Consider the following 15,728-nt stretch of genomic DNA (forward strand, 5'->3'; position numbering starts at 1 on the left):
AGCATTTCTCGCACATCTGACCAAAAACATTTATAAAACTCTATGGTTAAACCATCCAGCCCTGGTGATTTTACACCAGACATTTGCAGTAATGCACTATCTAATTCTTCAATTTTTAGTCCATCGTCCATATACTGTTTAAAAGAATAATCTATTGTCTTTTTGAATTCTGTAATTTTACTAAAAAAGTTATCACAATTTTCTTTAGAAAACTTTGAGTTATATAAATTGCTATAAAAAAGTCTAATTTCTTCATTTATCTGGTCTTGATTTTCAATAGTGACATCATAATAATCAGTTTTTGGATTTTCTTTTTCACTTGTCTTTGCTTTTCAAGATTGAAGAAATAAGAAGTGTTTTTCTCTCCTTGCTCAATCCATCGGGCTCTCGAACGAATAAAAGCTCCCTTTATTGAATTTGTAAATTGTTCAGTTGAATTTGCTCATCCAATGATCATCCACTTCGCCACTCTATAGATACAGATATATAAAGAGGCTCTGAGTACTGCAGCTGCAGAGGTCACAGCGCCCCCTGAAGGAGGCTCTGAGTACTGCAGCTGCAGAGGTCACAGCGCCCCCTGGAGGAGGCTCTGAGTACTGCAGCTACAGAGGTCACAGCGCCCCCTGGAGGAGGCTCTGAGTACTGCAACTGCAGAGGGGATTTCCTGGGCGGAAGCAGCAGAGGGGGTTTCCAGTGATCAGAGCTGCTGGATCTCTCAGGCTGAGGAGCAGCGACTGAACCCGGACAAACAGAACCAGGACCCGGACAGCAGAACCAGGACCCGGACAGCAGAACCAGGACCATGAGGAGCCCGCCCCCGGCCCGGAGGCTCCGCGGCGGGGAGACGGTCTGAATCCCGGGGACAGAGAGCCGAGCGGAGGAGCTTCATGTGAGTCAGAACCCTCAGACCCCTCAGAACCCTCAGAACCTCAGACCCCTCAGAACCTCAGACCTGTTAGCTCAGCGTTAGCTCCACAGAGGCTACTGTGTGTCAGGACCAGGACCAGAACCGGGGTTATAGCCCAGCTGGTCTATCCTTGGTGTATTTGGTGCAAAACAGAAGATAAATAGAGAAATAACTCAAACATAAAACCGTTCTAAAAAACATTTGAATAAAAATGATTCTAACATTAAAATACATCAATATTGACATGAAGTATAGACTGTATAATGTGTGTGAACTAAATGATGTTTATTGAACATAAAGCAGAGAAACAAGAAGCTAAATAAGCTAACAGTTAGCATCAGTGTTTACATTAGAGATCGATAATCAGTCAGACCTGAGAAATCAAGCCCAGATCAATCTCCACAGGTCACTCATATTTTAATATTTATATTGATATTAATATTAAAATGAGTGTTGTCTGGTAGGAGTGATCCGCCCTGTTTAAAGCTTCATATGACTAACTCTCCTCAGGGTTTCAGATGCTTATTCAATACATCAATACATTCTGACGTATTGTTGTTTATCATTATTATAATTACAAACAAATAAAGTCAATATTTTCAGGGACCAGAGAGGTCCCTGAACGCACCACAGAGAGGTCTCTGAACGCACCACAGAGAGGTCCCTGAACGCACCACAGAGAGGTCCTTGAACGCACCACAGAGGCTGCATTCACTTTCAGTTCAGCGGAAACAGTGATCAGCTGTTCTGAGATAAAGCTCTATTTCTTATCTGCCTCAGTCCTTTTGAGCCCCAGATGTTATTCTTTATAAAGCACTCTGAGCACCAGGAAAAGCGCTATATAAATAACATGTATTATTATTGTTATTATTATTATTGTTCTTGAGGTCAAAGGTGATTGATATGTCTCTCAGGTCATGTCGGGGGGGCGGGAGGTGCAGCTTCCCCTCCAGCAGGTGGCGCCCTCCCTGACCACGCCCCTCTCTGTGGTCCCGCCCCCTAACCGGCAGGCCAATCCCTGGCCTCCGAGCGACCCCGCCTCCTCTCAAGGTAAACTGCGCTGTGATATCAGCCGGATGTGATTCAATTAAGGTGTTAACGCCCCCCCCTCTGTATTAACGCCCCCCTCCCTCTGTGTTCAGGTTCTCCTGCAGGGTTCCTCCCGCTCCACGGGGGGTTCAGGGACCACTTTGTGGAACCGCCAGAACCCAAATACTGCTGCGAGGCGTGCAGGCTGGTTCTGTGCCAGCCGAGGCAGACAGAGTGCGGACATCGGTTCTGCCAGAGCTGCATCAGTGACCTCCTGAGGTACTAAATATTCTTCAGGGTTAACTCTGGGTTAGAGAGGTAACTTCAGGGTTAACTCTGGGTTAGAGAGGTAACTTCAGGTTAACTCTGGGTTAGAGAGGTAACTTCAGGGTTAACTCTGGGTTAGAGAGGTAACTTCAGGTTAACTCTGGGTTAGAGAGGTAACTTCAGGTTAACTCTGGGTTAGAGAGGTAACTTCAGGTTAACTCTGGGTTAGAGAGGTAACTTCAGGGTTAACTCTGGGTTAGAGAGGTAACTTCAGGGTTAACTCTGGGTTAGAGAGGTAACTTCAGGGTTAACTCTGGGTTAGAGAGGTAACTTCAGGGTTAACTCTGGGTTAGAGAGGGTAACTTCAGGTTAACTCTGGGTTAGAGAGGTAACTTCAGGTTAACTCTGGGTTAGAGAGGTAACTTCAGTGTTAACTCTGGGTTAGAGAGGTAACTTCAGGTTAACTCTGGGTTAGAGAGGTAACTTCAGGTTAACTCTGGGTTAGAGAGGTAACTTCAGGTTAACTCTGGGTTAGAGAGGTAACTTCAGGTTAACTCTGGGTTAGAGAGGTAACTTCAGGTTAACTCTGGGTTAGAGAGGTAACTTCAGGTTAACTCTGAGTTAGAGAGGTAACTTCAGGTTAACTCTGGGTTAGAGAGGTAACTTCAGGTTAACTCTGGGTTAGAGAGGTAACTTCAGGTTAACTCTGGGTTAGAGAGGTAACTTCAGGTTAACTCTGGGTTAGAGATGGTAACTTCAGGGTTAACTCTGGGTTAGAGAGGGTAACTTCAGGTTAACTCTGGGTTAGAGAGGTAACTTCAGGGTTAACTCTGGGTTAGAGAGGTAACTTCAGGTTAACTCTGGGTTAGAGAGGTAACTTCAGGTTAACTCTGGGTTAGAGAGGTAACTTCAGGTTAACTCTGGGTTAGAGAGGTAACTTCAGGGTTAACTCTGGGTTAGAGAGGTAACTTCAGGTTAACTCTGGGTTAGAGAGGTAACTTCAGGGTTAACTCTGGGTTAGAGAGGTAACTTCAGGTTAACTCTGGGTTAGAGAGGTAACTTCAGGTTAACTCTGGGTTAGAGAGGTAACTTCAGGTTAACTCTGGGTTAGAGAGGTAACTTCAGGGTTAACTCTGGGTTAGAGAGGTAACTTCAGGTTAACTCTGGGTTAGAGAGGTAACTTCAGGGTTAACTCTGGGTTAGAGAGGTAACTTCAGGTTAACTCTGGGTTTAGAGAGGTAACTTCAGGGTTAACTCTGGGTTAGAGAGGTAACTTCAGGTTAACTCTGGGTTAGAGAGGTAACTTCAGGTTAACTCTGGGTTAGAGAGGTAACTTCAGTGTTAACTCTGGGTTAGAGAGGTAACTTCAGGTTAACTCTGGGTTAGAGAGGTAACTTCAGGTTAACTCTGGGTTAGAGAGGTAACTTCAGGTTAACTCTGAGTTAGAGAGGTAACTTCAGGTTAACTCTGAGTTAGAGAGGTAACTTCAGGTTAACTCTGAGTTAGAGAGGTAACTTCAGGTTAACTCTGGGTTAGAGAGGTAACTTCAGGTTAACTCTGGGTTAGAGAGGTAACTTCAGGGTTAACTCTGGGTTAGAGAGGTAACTTCAGGTTAACTCTGGGTTAGAGAGGTAACTTCAGGGTTAACTCTGGGTTAGAGAGGTAACTTCAGGTTAACTCTGGGTTAGAGATGGTAACTTCAGGGTTAACTCTGGGTTAGAGAGGTAAACTTCAGGTTAACTCTGGTTAGAGAGGTAACTTCAGGTTAACTCTGGGTTAGAGAGGTAACTTCAGGGTTAACTCTGGGTTAGAGAGGTAACTTCAGGTTAACTCTGGGTTAGAGAGGTAACTTCAGGTTAACTCTGGGTTAGAGAGGTAACTTCAGGGTTAACTCTGGGTTAGAGAGGTAACTTCAGGTTAACTCTGGGTTAGAGAGGTAACTTCAGGGTTAACTCTGAGTTAGAGAGGTAACTTCAGGTTAACTCTGGGTTAGAGAGGTAACTTCAGGGTTAACTCTGGGTTAGAGAGGTAACTTCAGGTTAACTCTGGGTTAGAGAGGTAACTTCAGGGTTAACTCTGGGTTAGAGAGGTAACTTCAGGTTAACTCTGGGTTAGAGAGGTAACTTCAGGGTTAACTCTGGGTTAGAGAGGTAACTTCAGGTTAACTCTGGGTTAGAGAGGTAACTTCAGGTTAACTCTGGGTTAGAGAGGTAACTTCAGGGTTAACTCTGGGTTAGAGAGGTAACTTCAGGTTAACTCTGGGTTAGAGAGGTAACTTCAGGGTTAACTCTGAGTTAGAGAGGTAACTTCAGGTTAACTCTGGGTTAGAGAGGTAACTTCAGGTTAACTCTGGGTTAGAGAGGTAACTTCAGGGTTAACTCTGGGTTAGAGAGGTAACTTCAGGTTAACTCTGGGTTAGAGAGGTAACTTCAGGTTAACTCTGGGTTAGAGAGGTAACTTCAGGTTAACTCTGGGTTAGAGAGGTAACTTCAGGGTTAACTCTGGGTTAGAGAGGTAACTTCAGGTTAACTCTGGGTTAGAGAGGTAACTTCAGGGTTAACTCTGGGTTAGAGAGGTAACTTCAGGGTTAACTCTGGGTTTCTGGTCCTACGACTCTGGTTCTCTTCTTACCGGGGTAGATCTCGATGGTAACTGATGCTGAACACCTAACCTGCTCCGGAGCAGGTTCCAGATAAGAGATCAACTCAGTGAAAGCACTGCCTGCTGACCAATCAGAGCTCAGCGTGTGGAGTTTAAAGCTATCAAGTCATATTACAGGATAAAGGAAATACAGTTTAAACTGCCGTATGCAGGGAAGACGCTGACGTGTCACATGCAAAACACATTAAGTTGACGAAAGACTCGAGTCAAATGTAATTAAAGTCAGATCGTGTCTTGGACGGGGCAGTGATATCATAAACCTGTTAATGTACGCATTCAAACGCTTTTTCTTTTACCAGCTGTATTCACCTTGCAGGTGCAGCTATGTGGCTTTTATCCTGGATAAAGTGTTTAAGTCATGGATGTTTAAAGTTTAACTTCTTCATATTGTCTAATATTATAGTTGACTTTTCATTCAGGAAGTATGACGCTGCGCTGTCAGTACGCTTCTCCATGTTTGTGATTGGTCAAATGTTGCTAGCCCCGCCCCTTTCATGTGAACGCGCTCTCAGCCGGACAGAGAAACCCTGGCTTGAGTTACCGAGTTGATAACCAGCGTCGTAGGACCGCTTAGCGAGATCTCTTTGTTAGGGTTAGTTAAGATAACTCGGAGATATCCAGGGTCTGTGGGTTTTTTCTCCGGAAGTTTTTCCTTGTACGATGTGAGGGTCTAAAGGACAGAGGGTGTCGTTTTCTCATACTGATATTCTGCACAAACTGTGCTGTTGTATTTGCTGTAAAGTGTCCTTATTGTAAGGTAATTATTATATGTACAGCACTTTGGCTCGACCAAAAATCGTTTTAAAAATGTGCTATATAAATAAAACTTGATTTGATTTGTTGAACTGGATTCAGAGTACAGGCCACTGAGGTACTAAATATTATATATATATTATTATTATCTTTATTATCATTATTGGTTCTGCCAGAGCTGCATCAGCGACCTGCTCAGGTACTGGGAGTCATAAAACGTTATTATAAATACTATTATTATTATTATTATTATTATTATTATTATTATTATTATTATTTCATTATTACTTTTTATTGTTTTGTTATGCATTTGTTTATTATTATAATGAAAGGTGTGTTCAGGGTCTTCAGTAACTCTGTGTTCTCTGCAGTCACCCTAACCCATCATGTCCAGCAGACAGAGAGCCGCTGTACAAAGACAAGGTGAGCACTTCTATATTCTATATTCTTTATTTATTATGAATTATTCTTTCTTTTTATTAATTATTATAAATTAATTATTTATTATGTATTTATTATGTATTTATTATGAATTATTCTTTATTTATTAAGAGTTAAGGTCATTAATGGTTCAGTTTCTGACGCTCTGTTTGTCTCAGATCTTCAGAGACGTTTGCTGCCATCGGGAGATCATGGCGCTGAAGGTGTTCTGTCGCAGTGAAGCCAGCGGCTGCCCGGAGCAGCTGAGCCTGCAGCACATCCCTGTGAGAACATTATATAGAACTCTGGAACACTCCTGGTCCTTCTCCCCTGGGTTCTCCAGAGTGCTGTGGTTCATTGTTTATTAATGTGGTTCAGCGGCATTTACCGACCGCTGCAGTGCCGCTCGTCCACCGGAGTTTATTCTCCCGTTAACTCACACGGCAGCGGCCGCTGTAAATTCTTCACTGTCTGACTGTCACACAAGCAGCTGATACATATCCCCAATTCCCCAAGTGAATGTGTGTCAGTATGAATTGACGCTGTTTGGCATCACAACGCTGTTATGAAAGTTTCTCTGGTATAACATGGGTGATGTTAGCATAGCAACCGAAGCTAAACTGACTAAATTGACTACTTGTTGCTATCCTATTGTGGCATAAGCCGTTTTCTACAGGCAAAATTTACCGGCGTATTTTTCATTATGATTCTACTTGTGATAGTCGGACATGACAACCTGTGCAGCCCATATTGATTCCATCCGATAGCTGCTATAATAACAAACAAAACGTCTGCCTGCTCTCCACAATGATCAATAACAGCGAACGGATGGTCAAAGTAAGGTACAAATAAACAGAATCACACGAAGCCTGGTTAGTGTTGCCTGACTTTAAAAAGTGTGTGGTTGCCTTCTAGTCACTTTGCTCAGCGCTACTGCTTGTTATAACTTGTATTTGCCGTACTCCCCATTAACTGTTATATCTCAGGTTAATCTCGCCCCCTCCGTAGAGTGAAGTATTGGTTCTTGGTTCTTGGTTCTTGGTTCTTGGTTCTTGCCGGGCATCCGAGTGGGGTCAGCTAAGAACCGGTTCGGTGGAAAAGGGACAACAGATTGTTTGTGTTCACACCTCCAGACACCACAGCAGATTTTTCACCTGTCTCCCTACCTGTCTCTCACCTGTCTCCCTACCTGTCTCTCACCTTTCTCTACCTGTCTCCCTCTCAGGAGCACCTGACGGTGTGTCTGTTCTTCGAGGTTCCCTGTCCTCTGGGCCAGTGTAAGGAGAGGATGATGAGGAAGGAGATCCCCGACCACCTGAGCTGGAAGTGTAAACACAGAGAGACCAGCTGTGAGTTCTGCAGCAGCAAGATGCCTCTGACGGAGCTGCAGGTACCTGTCTGTCTGTCACCTGTCTGTCTGTCTGTCTGTCTGTCTGTCTGTCTGTCTGTCACCTGTCTGTCACCCGTCTGTCTGTCACCTGTCTGTCTGTCACCTGTCTGTCTGTAACCTGTCTGTCACCTGTCTGTCTGTCACCTGTCTGTTTGACACCTGTCTGTCTGTAATCTGTCTGTCACTAACCTGTCTGTCTGACGGAGCCGTCTGGTTCTGATGGTGATAATAAACGTCCTGTCTGCAGAAACACAAGGAGACGGTGTGTCCGGCGTTCCTGGTTCCGTGTCCGAACCTCTGCTCGTTATCCGCCCTGCCCCGCAGCGAGGTACTGACCCGGTTCTCCTCCATCAGTACTGAGGCTCTGTTTTACTGCTGATGGTTCTGATTGATGGTTCTGAATGATGGTACTGATCGTTCTGAATGATGGCACTGAAGGTTCTGATGATGGTTCTGGATGATGTTACTGAATGATGGTACTGAAGGTTCTGATGATGGTTCTGATGATGGTTTTGAAAGTTCTGATTGATGTTTTTTGTGTTCAGCTGTCCAGTCACCAGCACGACTGTCCCAAAGCTCAGGTCAGCTGTCAGTTCCTGCGTTACGGCTGCAGCTTCAAGGTAACTGACCCGCCTCCAGAGGTTCTGTAACCCAGAACCACACACCTCAATGTAACCCAGAACCACACACCTCACTGTAACCCAGAACCACACACCTCACTGTAACCCAGAACCACACACCTCACTGTAACCCAGAACCACACACCTCACTGTAACCCAGAACCACACACCTCACTGTAACCCAGAACCACACACCTCACTGTAACCCAGAACCACACACCTCACTGTAACCCAGAACCACACACCTCACTGTAACCCAGAACCACACACACTGCAGTGTTAATGTGTACTCTGTGTTTCAGGGTAGAACACTGCATAGTTAATGTGTTCCCTGTGTTTCAGGGTGGAACCCTGTGTTCCCCGTGTTTCAGGGTAGACCCCTGCAGAGTTAATGTGTTCCCCGTGTTTCAGGGTTTGAACCAGGACCTGAGGCAGCACGAGTCCAGCTCTGCAGCCGAACACCTGAGGATGATGGCCAGCAGGAACTCGGCGTTAGAGAACAAGGTACCTTTATCCCGAGGTCTGAGGAACCCACATCAGAGAGACTGAGTTTACCTGACCGCTATTCTGTCTCCAGGTGGAGGACATTAAAGGGGATCTGCTGGAGAGGTACAAGGTGCTTCCTGCTCTCAGCAGTCGGCTGTCGGAGCTGGAGAACCAGCAGGACGAGCTGCGAGAGAAGAACCGGCAGATGGAGCAGAAGCTGGCCACCATGCAGGTCACTCTTAGTCATATATTTTTATCTGATTTAAAATGACCGCTGTAATGGGAATCAAAGACTGGGTGTGGACCATCATCATCACTTCCTGTCTGTTGGTTCTCACACTCTCTCCTCCTTTAGAAACTGATGAGTTCTCACTCAGAGAAGCTTCTGGAGGTGGAGCTGGAGCTGCGTTCTTTTCGGGTTCTCAGAGAGGAAGTGGAGAACATCAGAGGAACCCTGGAGAACGTCCGGACGAGACTGAACGCTCTAGAACAAGGAGGACGCAGCGGGACTGGATCCACAACACACACTCTGGGTGAGAACACACACTCTGGGTGAGAACACACACTATGGGTGAGAACACACACACACTGGGTGAGAACACACACACACTGGGTGAGAACACACACACACTGGGTGAGAACACACACTCTGGGTGAGAACACACACACTGGGTGACAACACACACTCTGGGTGAGAACACACACACTGGGTCACAACACACACTCTGGGTGAGAACACCCACTCTGGGGACTGTATGCTCAGGACTATTAATCCATATCATTAGAAAAAACATGAATACCGAATGATAGGAGAAGGGAACATGTTTTTTTTAGGGCTGTCAGTCGATTAAAATATTTAATCGCGATTAATCGCATGATTGTCCATAGTTAATCACGATTAATCGCACATTTTTTATCTGTTCTAAATGTACCTTAGAGGGATACTCTTATCAACATATGAGTGGACAAATATGCTTTATATGTTTGTTTAATATCATTTGAACAATGACAAATATTCTCATGAATATTAAACAACAACCTCTGAACATTACAAATATTCGCCTCAATTCAACCTGGAACCTCTCTCATACAATAATACTGTGTGTGTGTGTGTGTGTGTGTGTGTGTGTGTGTGTGTGTGTGTGTGTGTGTGTGTGTGTGTGTGTGTGTGTGTGTGTGTGTGTGTGTGTGTGTGTGTGTGTGTGGTGTGTGTGTGTGTGTGTGTGTGTGTGTGTGTGTGTGTGTGTGTGTGTGTGTGTGTGTGTGTGTGTGTGTGTGTGTGTGTGTGTGTGTGTGTGTGGTGTGTGTGTGTGTGTGTGTGTGTGTGTGTGTGTGTGTGTGTGTGTGTGTGTGTGTGTGTGTGTGTGTGTGTGTGTGTGTGTGTGTGTGTGTGTGTGTGGACACTGTGATGGATCGTTGGAGCTATGTGCAGCTCAAGGCATATATGCTCGAACGGGAGCTGCCTGGACGCTGCATTCATGTTGCGCGCACTATCCGTGCTGAGTGTGGCTACCTGCATAAAGTCAAGTGCTCGGCGCAGTTGTCGGCGAAATGTCGCTCCTCTGTTTTCATTGAAACAGCTACTTATATCCGTTAGCGCAGCTAGCTAGCACCAGATGCTAACAACAACAACAACACGTAAGGTGTGCCTCGCTCGCGCCACACATACACACACCCTCCCGGTCCTCCCGATGGCCAGTCCGGGCCTGCCGGTAGCGTGGAAGTGTGGTCTGCCACAAGCGTGCGGCAGGAGCGGGGCTGTCAGCATCAGCTTGTAGATGGTATTTTAAACTCGATGCGCTCTGAAACTACGGGGCGGCCGAGGACAAAAAATACACATGCGTTAATGGCGTTAAAATAATGAATGGCGTTAATTTTTTTTTGCGTTATTAACGCGTTAACTTGACAACCCTATTTGTCTGGGCACTAGTTCCAAAGGTCTGGGCATTAGTTCCAAAAGTCTGGGCATTAGTTCCAAAAGTCTGGGCACTAGTACCAAAGGTCTTGGCACCAGTTCCAAAGGTCTAGGCACTAGTTCCAAAGGTACTAGTTCCAAAGGTCTGGGCACTAGATCCAAAAGTCTGGGCACTAGTTCCAAAGGTCTGGGCACTAGTTCCAAAAGTCTAGGCACTAGTTCCAAAGGTCTGGGCACTAGTTCAAAAGGTCTAGGCACTAGTTCCAAAGGTCTAGGCACTAGTTCCAAAGGTCTGGGCACTAGTTCCAAAGGTCTAGGCACGAGTTCCAAAAGTCTGGGCACTAGTTCCAAAGGTCTAGGCACTAGTTCCAAAAGTCTGGGCACTAGTTGTAGAAGACTTGAGTCTAAGCTACTATATGTTTACATAATTAATGTCCTCCTCTGTGCAGCGTCCCTGGAGACACAGCTGAATCGCCATGACGACATGCTGAGCGTTCACGACGTCCGGTTGGCTGACATGGATCTCCGGTTCCAGGTTCTGGAGACGGCCAGTTATAACGGGACTCTGATCTGGAAGATCCGCGACTACAAGAGACGGAAACAGGAAGCGGTGGCAGCGAAGACGCTGTCTCTGTACTCGCAGCCATTCTACACCGGGTACTTCGGGTACAAGATGTGCGCCCGAGTGTACCTGAACGGGGACGGCATGGGGAAGGGGACGCACCTGTCGCTGTTCTTTGTGGTGATGAGGGGCGAGTACGACGCTCTGCTGCCCTGGCCCTTCAAGCAGAAGGTACTGACAACTGACCCTCTGCTGACCCTCTACTGACCCTCTACTGACCCTCTACTGACCCTCTGCTGAACCTCTACTGACCCTCTGCTGACCCGTGCGTGCGTGCGTGCGTGTGTGCGTGCGTGTGCGCGTGCCTGCCACTGGCATTTGTTTTCAGAAGATATTATGATAGTGTCGTTCGTTCCGGTGCACTCCGACAGCATTTAGCACTACATCGAGATTAAGATTAAACACATTTATTTTGGGAACAGCTGCATATATGGAGTTAGCCATATGTGTGTAAATTACTGTTCATAAACATTTGAAAACAAATGCCGGTGTCGGACAGACACAAACACACCGAACACACAGAGCTGAGCTGAGCAGAGCACATACACACACACATCATGCGCCTTGGTGACTGACTGGACATCTCCTTCATAAAACTAATAAAAGGGGGAGTAATCGGGCAGTTCGATGTGTGTAGAGATGTGTGTAGAGGTGTGTGTGGTTAACACGTAGCAGCCTGCAGTCACTCTTAAGCTGTTCTGATGAAGTTAAACACAGCGAATGCGGTGCGTAAAAAGGCACAGCTCTTTACGCGATGGTGCTGCACTTCTCAGAGGCGGAGTATACGTCCCGCTGCCTCCTGATGCTGCAGCCATTTCATGAAGTGAAGGAGGGTTTCCTTCTATAAAACAGCTGCGGGCAGCAGATACCGTGAGAGTCCCGGACATGAATTCATAGATCAAGGCAGACTGGTTTACTCTCCTGTTTTGCCAATCCGGTGCTTAAACAAATAGCTCTACACCCCTGGCCGACATGTCCTTAAAATGAAGTCCGAGTTTGAAATATATCTCAAATAATGTATGCACCACCATTTCCCCACCCATAAAAATAACAGTCTGCAATCAAACGGTTGTCTCCTGTGCGCTCCTCTTCCTACTTGACGCACCGGTAACATTCTCGTGCGCACAAGAGGCTGAGACCTTAGGCTGAGCCGCCAAATCCCTCGGAACATCATAAAAGCCATTTTCAACGGTTTTCTGGTGAAAGATTAACTAGCTACTGGATTAAATAATATGACTGGTGGCATAGGTGCGAAAATTAAACACTTTTTGAAAAAAATATTATGATAAAATATTTTTATATATTTATAATTCTGCAAATATTACGATAAACTCACAGCTATTTCGCTGCCCGGCAGTAACACCGGGGGTTGGGAACCCCTGATCTAACCGACAGGTCCGCACGCACTCTCCAGCCGAAACTGTAATAAGCATTCATTCACAAACTAAATCAGGAGACCTTTAACGTTTTACGTCCGATTCGCTCCTTTTTTCCTCGCTGTACACAGCTCCAGTTTGGGCATCGGCCTGTCATCAGATTTAATTTTTAGTTGCTGCTCTGCTGACCCTCTACTGACCCTCTGCTGACCCTCTGCTGACCATCTACTGACCCTCTACTGACAACTGACACTCAACTGACCCTCTGCTGACCCTCTACTGACAACTGACCCTCTACTGACCCTGTCTGTCTCTCACCTGTCTGTCTGCAGGTGACCCTGATGCTGATGGACCAGGGTCCAGCCAGGAAGCACCTGGGCGATGCCTTTAAGCCGGACCCCAACAGCAGCAGCTTCAGGCGTCCGACAGCAGAGATGAACATTGCGTCCGGATGTCCTCTGTTTGTGTCTCAGAGCGTCCTGGAGACAGGCAGCTACATCAAAGACGACACCATCTTCATCAAGGTGAGACAAACAGACACCATCTTCATCAAGGTGAGACAAACAGACAGCATCTTCCTCAAGGTGAGACAGCATCTTCATCAAGGTGAGACAAACAGACAGCATCTTCATCAAGGTGAGACAGCATCTTCATCAAGGTGAGACAAACAGACAGCATCTTCATCAAGGTGAGACAGCATCTTCATCAAGGTGAGACAAACAGACAGCATCTTCATCAAGGTGAGACAAACAGACAGCATCTTCATCAAGGTGAGACAAACAGACAGCATCTTCATCAAGGTGAGACAAACACACCCGGATCTGTTGGTCCTGCAGGGGGCGACACCATGCTCTGTCTCTAATGAAAGCCTTTGTTGATTGGTGGACGCAGGTTACCGTGGATACCTCTGACCTCCCTGACCCGTGACCATGTGACCTTGCTGGTCTGAGATCAGCTGACCTGTTCACCCAGTAGAGCAAAGGATCATGGGAAGGATCAAAGCTGATGGAGCAGGCTCGTCGCCGACAGAAGGGAAGAAGAAGAGCCGGACAGGAAGCAGCCAATCAGGGAGGACTTTACAGAGACCAGAAGGCGGGTCTTATTCTGATTGGCTGATGGACTACAGGTCTTATTCTGATTGGCTGATGGACTACAGAAGTGTGTGTGTGTGTCTGTGTGTGTGTGTGTGTGTGTGTGAATGGATCAGTGTTGCTATGACATCACCATGGTGATATCACCAGAGCCAACATGGCCGCCGGACGTTGTTGCTGCTCGTTACTGATGCCGTGCATCAAGCTTTACTTCCTGTTTATTACCTGTTTACCAAGGCATGCTGGGAAATCCTCTGCAGCCACAGAGGAGCTCTGAAAACCAGAAGAGAAACTTTTCCATTACAAGATACCAGTGAAGATGATGAGGCTCTTCCTGTTCACTGGCAGGAAACCAGCTCTCTGTTGGTGTTGTGAACACCCACCAGCTCCCAGTATGAGCTCCCAGTATGAGCTCCCAGTATGATAGTATGAGGTCCCAGTATGAGCTCCCAGTATGATAGTATGAGGTCCCAGTATGAGCTCCCAGTATGAGCTCCCAGTATGATAGTATGAGGTCCCAGTATGAGCTCCCAGTATGATAGTATGAGGTCCCAGTATGATAGTATGAGGTCCCAGTATGAGGTCCCAGTATGATAGTATGAGGTCCCAGTATGAGGTCCCAGTATGAGGACCCAGTATGATAGTATGAGGTCCCAGTATGATAGTATGAGGTCCCAGTATGATAGTATGAGCTCCCAGTATGAGGTCCCAGTATGAGGTCCCAGTACGAGGTCCCAGTATGATAGTATGAGGTCCCAGTATGATAGTATGAGCTCCCAGTATGAGGTCCCATTATGAGGTCCCAGTACGAGGTCCCAGTATGATAGTATGAGGTCCCAGTATGATAGTATGATATGAGGTCCCAGTATGATAGTATGAGGTCCCAGTATGAGGTCCCAGTATGAGGTCCCAGTATGAGCTCCCAGTATGAGCTCCCAGTATGATTCCCAGTATGAGGTCCCAGTATGATAGTATGAGGTCCCAGTATGATTCCCAGTATGAGGTCCCAGTATGATTCCCAGTATGAGGTCCCAGTATGAGGTCCCAGTATGATTCCCAGTATGAGGTCCTAGTATGATAGTATGAGGTCCCAGTATGATAGTATGAGGTCCCAGTATGATAGTATGAGGGCCCAGTATGAGGTCCCAGTATGATAGTGTGAGGTCCCAGTATGATAGTATGAGGTCCCAGTATGATTCCCAGTATGAGGTCCCAGTATGATAGTATGATGTCCCAGTATGATTTCCAGTATGAGGTCCCAGTATGATAGTATGAGGTCCCAGTATGAGGTCCCAGTATGATTCCCAGTATGAGGTCCTAGTATGATAGTATGAGGTCCCAGTATGATTCCCAGTATGAGGTCCCAGTATGATTCCCAGTATGAGGTCCTAGTATGATAGTATGAGGTCCCAGTATGATTCCCAGTATGATTCCCAGTATGATAGTATGAGGTCCCAGTATGATTCCCAGTATGAGGTCCCAGTATGATTCCCAGTATGAGGTCCCAGTATGAGGTCCCAGTATGAGGTCCCAGTATGATTCCCAGTATGAGGTCCCAGTATGATTCCCAGTATGAGGTCCCAGTATGATTCCCAGTATGAGGTCCCAGTATGAGCTCCTCTGTGGCTCAGGCTCCTTCTGGTTATTTCATTCTTTGCACAGTTTAAATGTTTAAGTGTGAAATTAAAATTGTAAACAAAACAAATCTGTTTTATTTAGAAAATCCGTTTTTAGTATCATTAACAAAATAAAATGAAGGTCATTTAAATGAACATATCCTACATCTTTGATACTTAATACAGTTATATTTATTATCTGGATAATATGACTGTAATTACTTTATAGTTCTTTGTTATAATTAATCTTAAAGGTCCCATGTCATGCTTTTCTGGTTCTTACCCGTCCCCTTCTGTTCTGTAGCTTCTGCATGTAAACGGTCTGCAGAGTCACAAACCCTCAAAGTACACCCTGTAGCGAGTAAAACTCTAACACAGAGAAGACGTGTCTATGCTGCCCCAGAACGCCTCGTTGGACATTTCTCTTTTTCCATTGTTTACTTCTTGGGTATAGTGACGTATTTCGGGTATGGTGACGTGGTCCAAATGGACCAATCTGCGGAGCCGTTACGTTACGTCTGCGGAGCCGTTACGTTTGGACCAATCCGCGGACTTCCTCACACACACACACTCGG

General features: G+C 46.0%; 1 protein-coding gene across 50 annotated transcripts; it reads left to right on the forward strand.

The window, feature by feature from the left end:
* Window positions 1–674: 674 nt before the first annotated feature.
* traf3 (TNF receptor-associated factor 3) lies at window positions 675–15,262 on the forward strand. 50 transcript variants are annotated; one of them, XR_004555763.1, is made up of 17 exons: window positions 675–889; window positions 1,822–1,957; window positions 2,050–2,215; window positions 5,989–6,040; window positions 6,217–6,321; window positions 7,263–7,427; window positions 7,675–7,755; window positions 7,973–8,047; window positions 8,459–8,551; window positions 8,625–8,765; window positions 8,889–9,066; window positions 10,898–11,241; window positions 12,779–12,970; window positions 13,338–14,106; window positions 14,579–14,603; window positions 14,646–14,679; window positions 14,793–15,262. XR_004555763.1 is itself a non-coding variant. In XM_034128994.1 (14 exons), exons 2-14 carry the CDS (start codon window positions 1,825–1,827, stop codon window positions 13,371–13,373), a joined length of 1,761 nt encoding a protein of 586 aa, XP_033984885.1. In that variant the 5' UTR covers window positions 675–889; window positions 1,822–1,824; the 3' UTR covers window positions 13,374–15,262. The 50 variants fall into 50 exon arrangements, 1 of the variants encoding a protein (XP_033984885.1); XR_004555738.1 differs by lacking the exon at window positions 14,646–14,679 and adding an exon at window positions 14,701–14,746 and having other exon boundaries at window positions 13,338–14,624; window positions 14,814–15,262; XR_004555739.1 differs by lacking the exon at window positions 14,646–14,679 and adding an exon at window positions 14,701–14,746 and having other exon boundaries at window positions 13,338–14,624; window positions 14,827–15,262.
* The last annotated feature ends 466 nt before the right edge of the window (window positions 15,263–15,728 follow it).

This window comes from Trematomus bernacchii, unplaced genomic scaffold, assembly GCF_902827165.1.
Source record: "Trematomus bernacchii unplaced genomic scaffold, fTreBer1.1, whole genome shotgun sequence".
NCBI classification, from domain to species: Eukaryota; Metazoa; Chordata; class Actinopteri; order Perciformes; family Nototheniidae; genus Trematomus; species Trematomus bernacchii.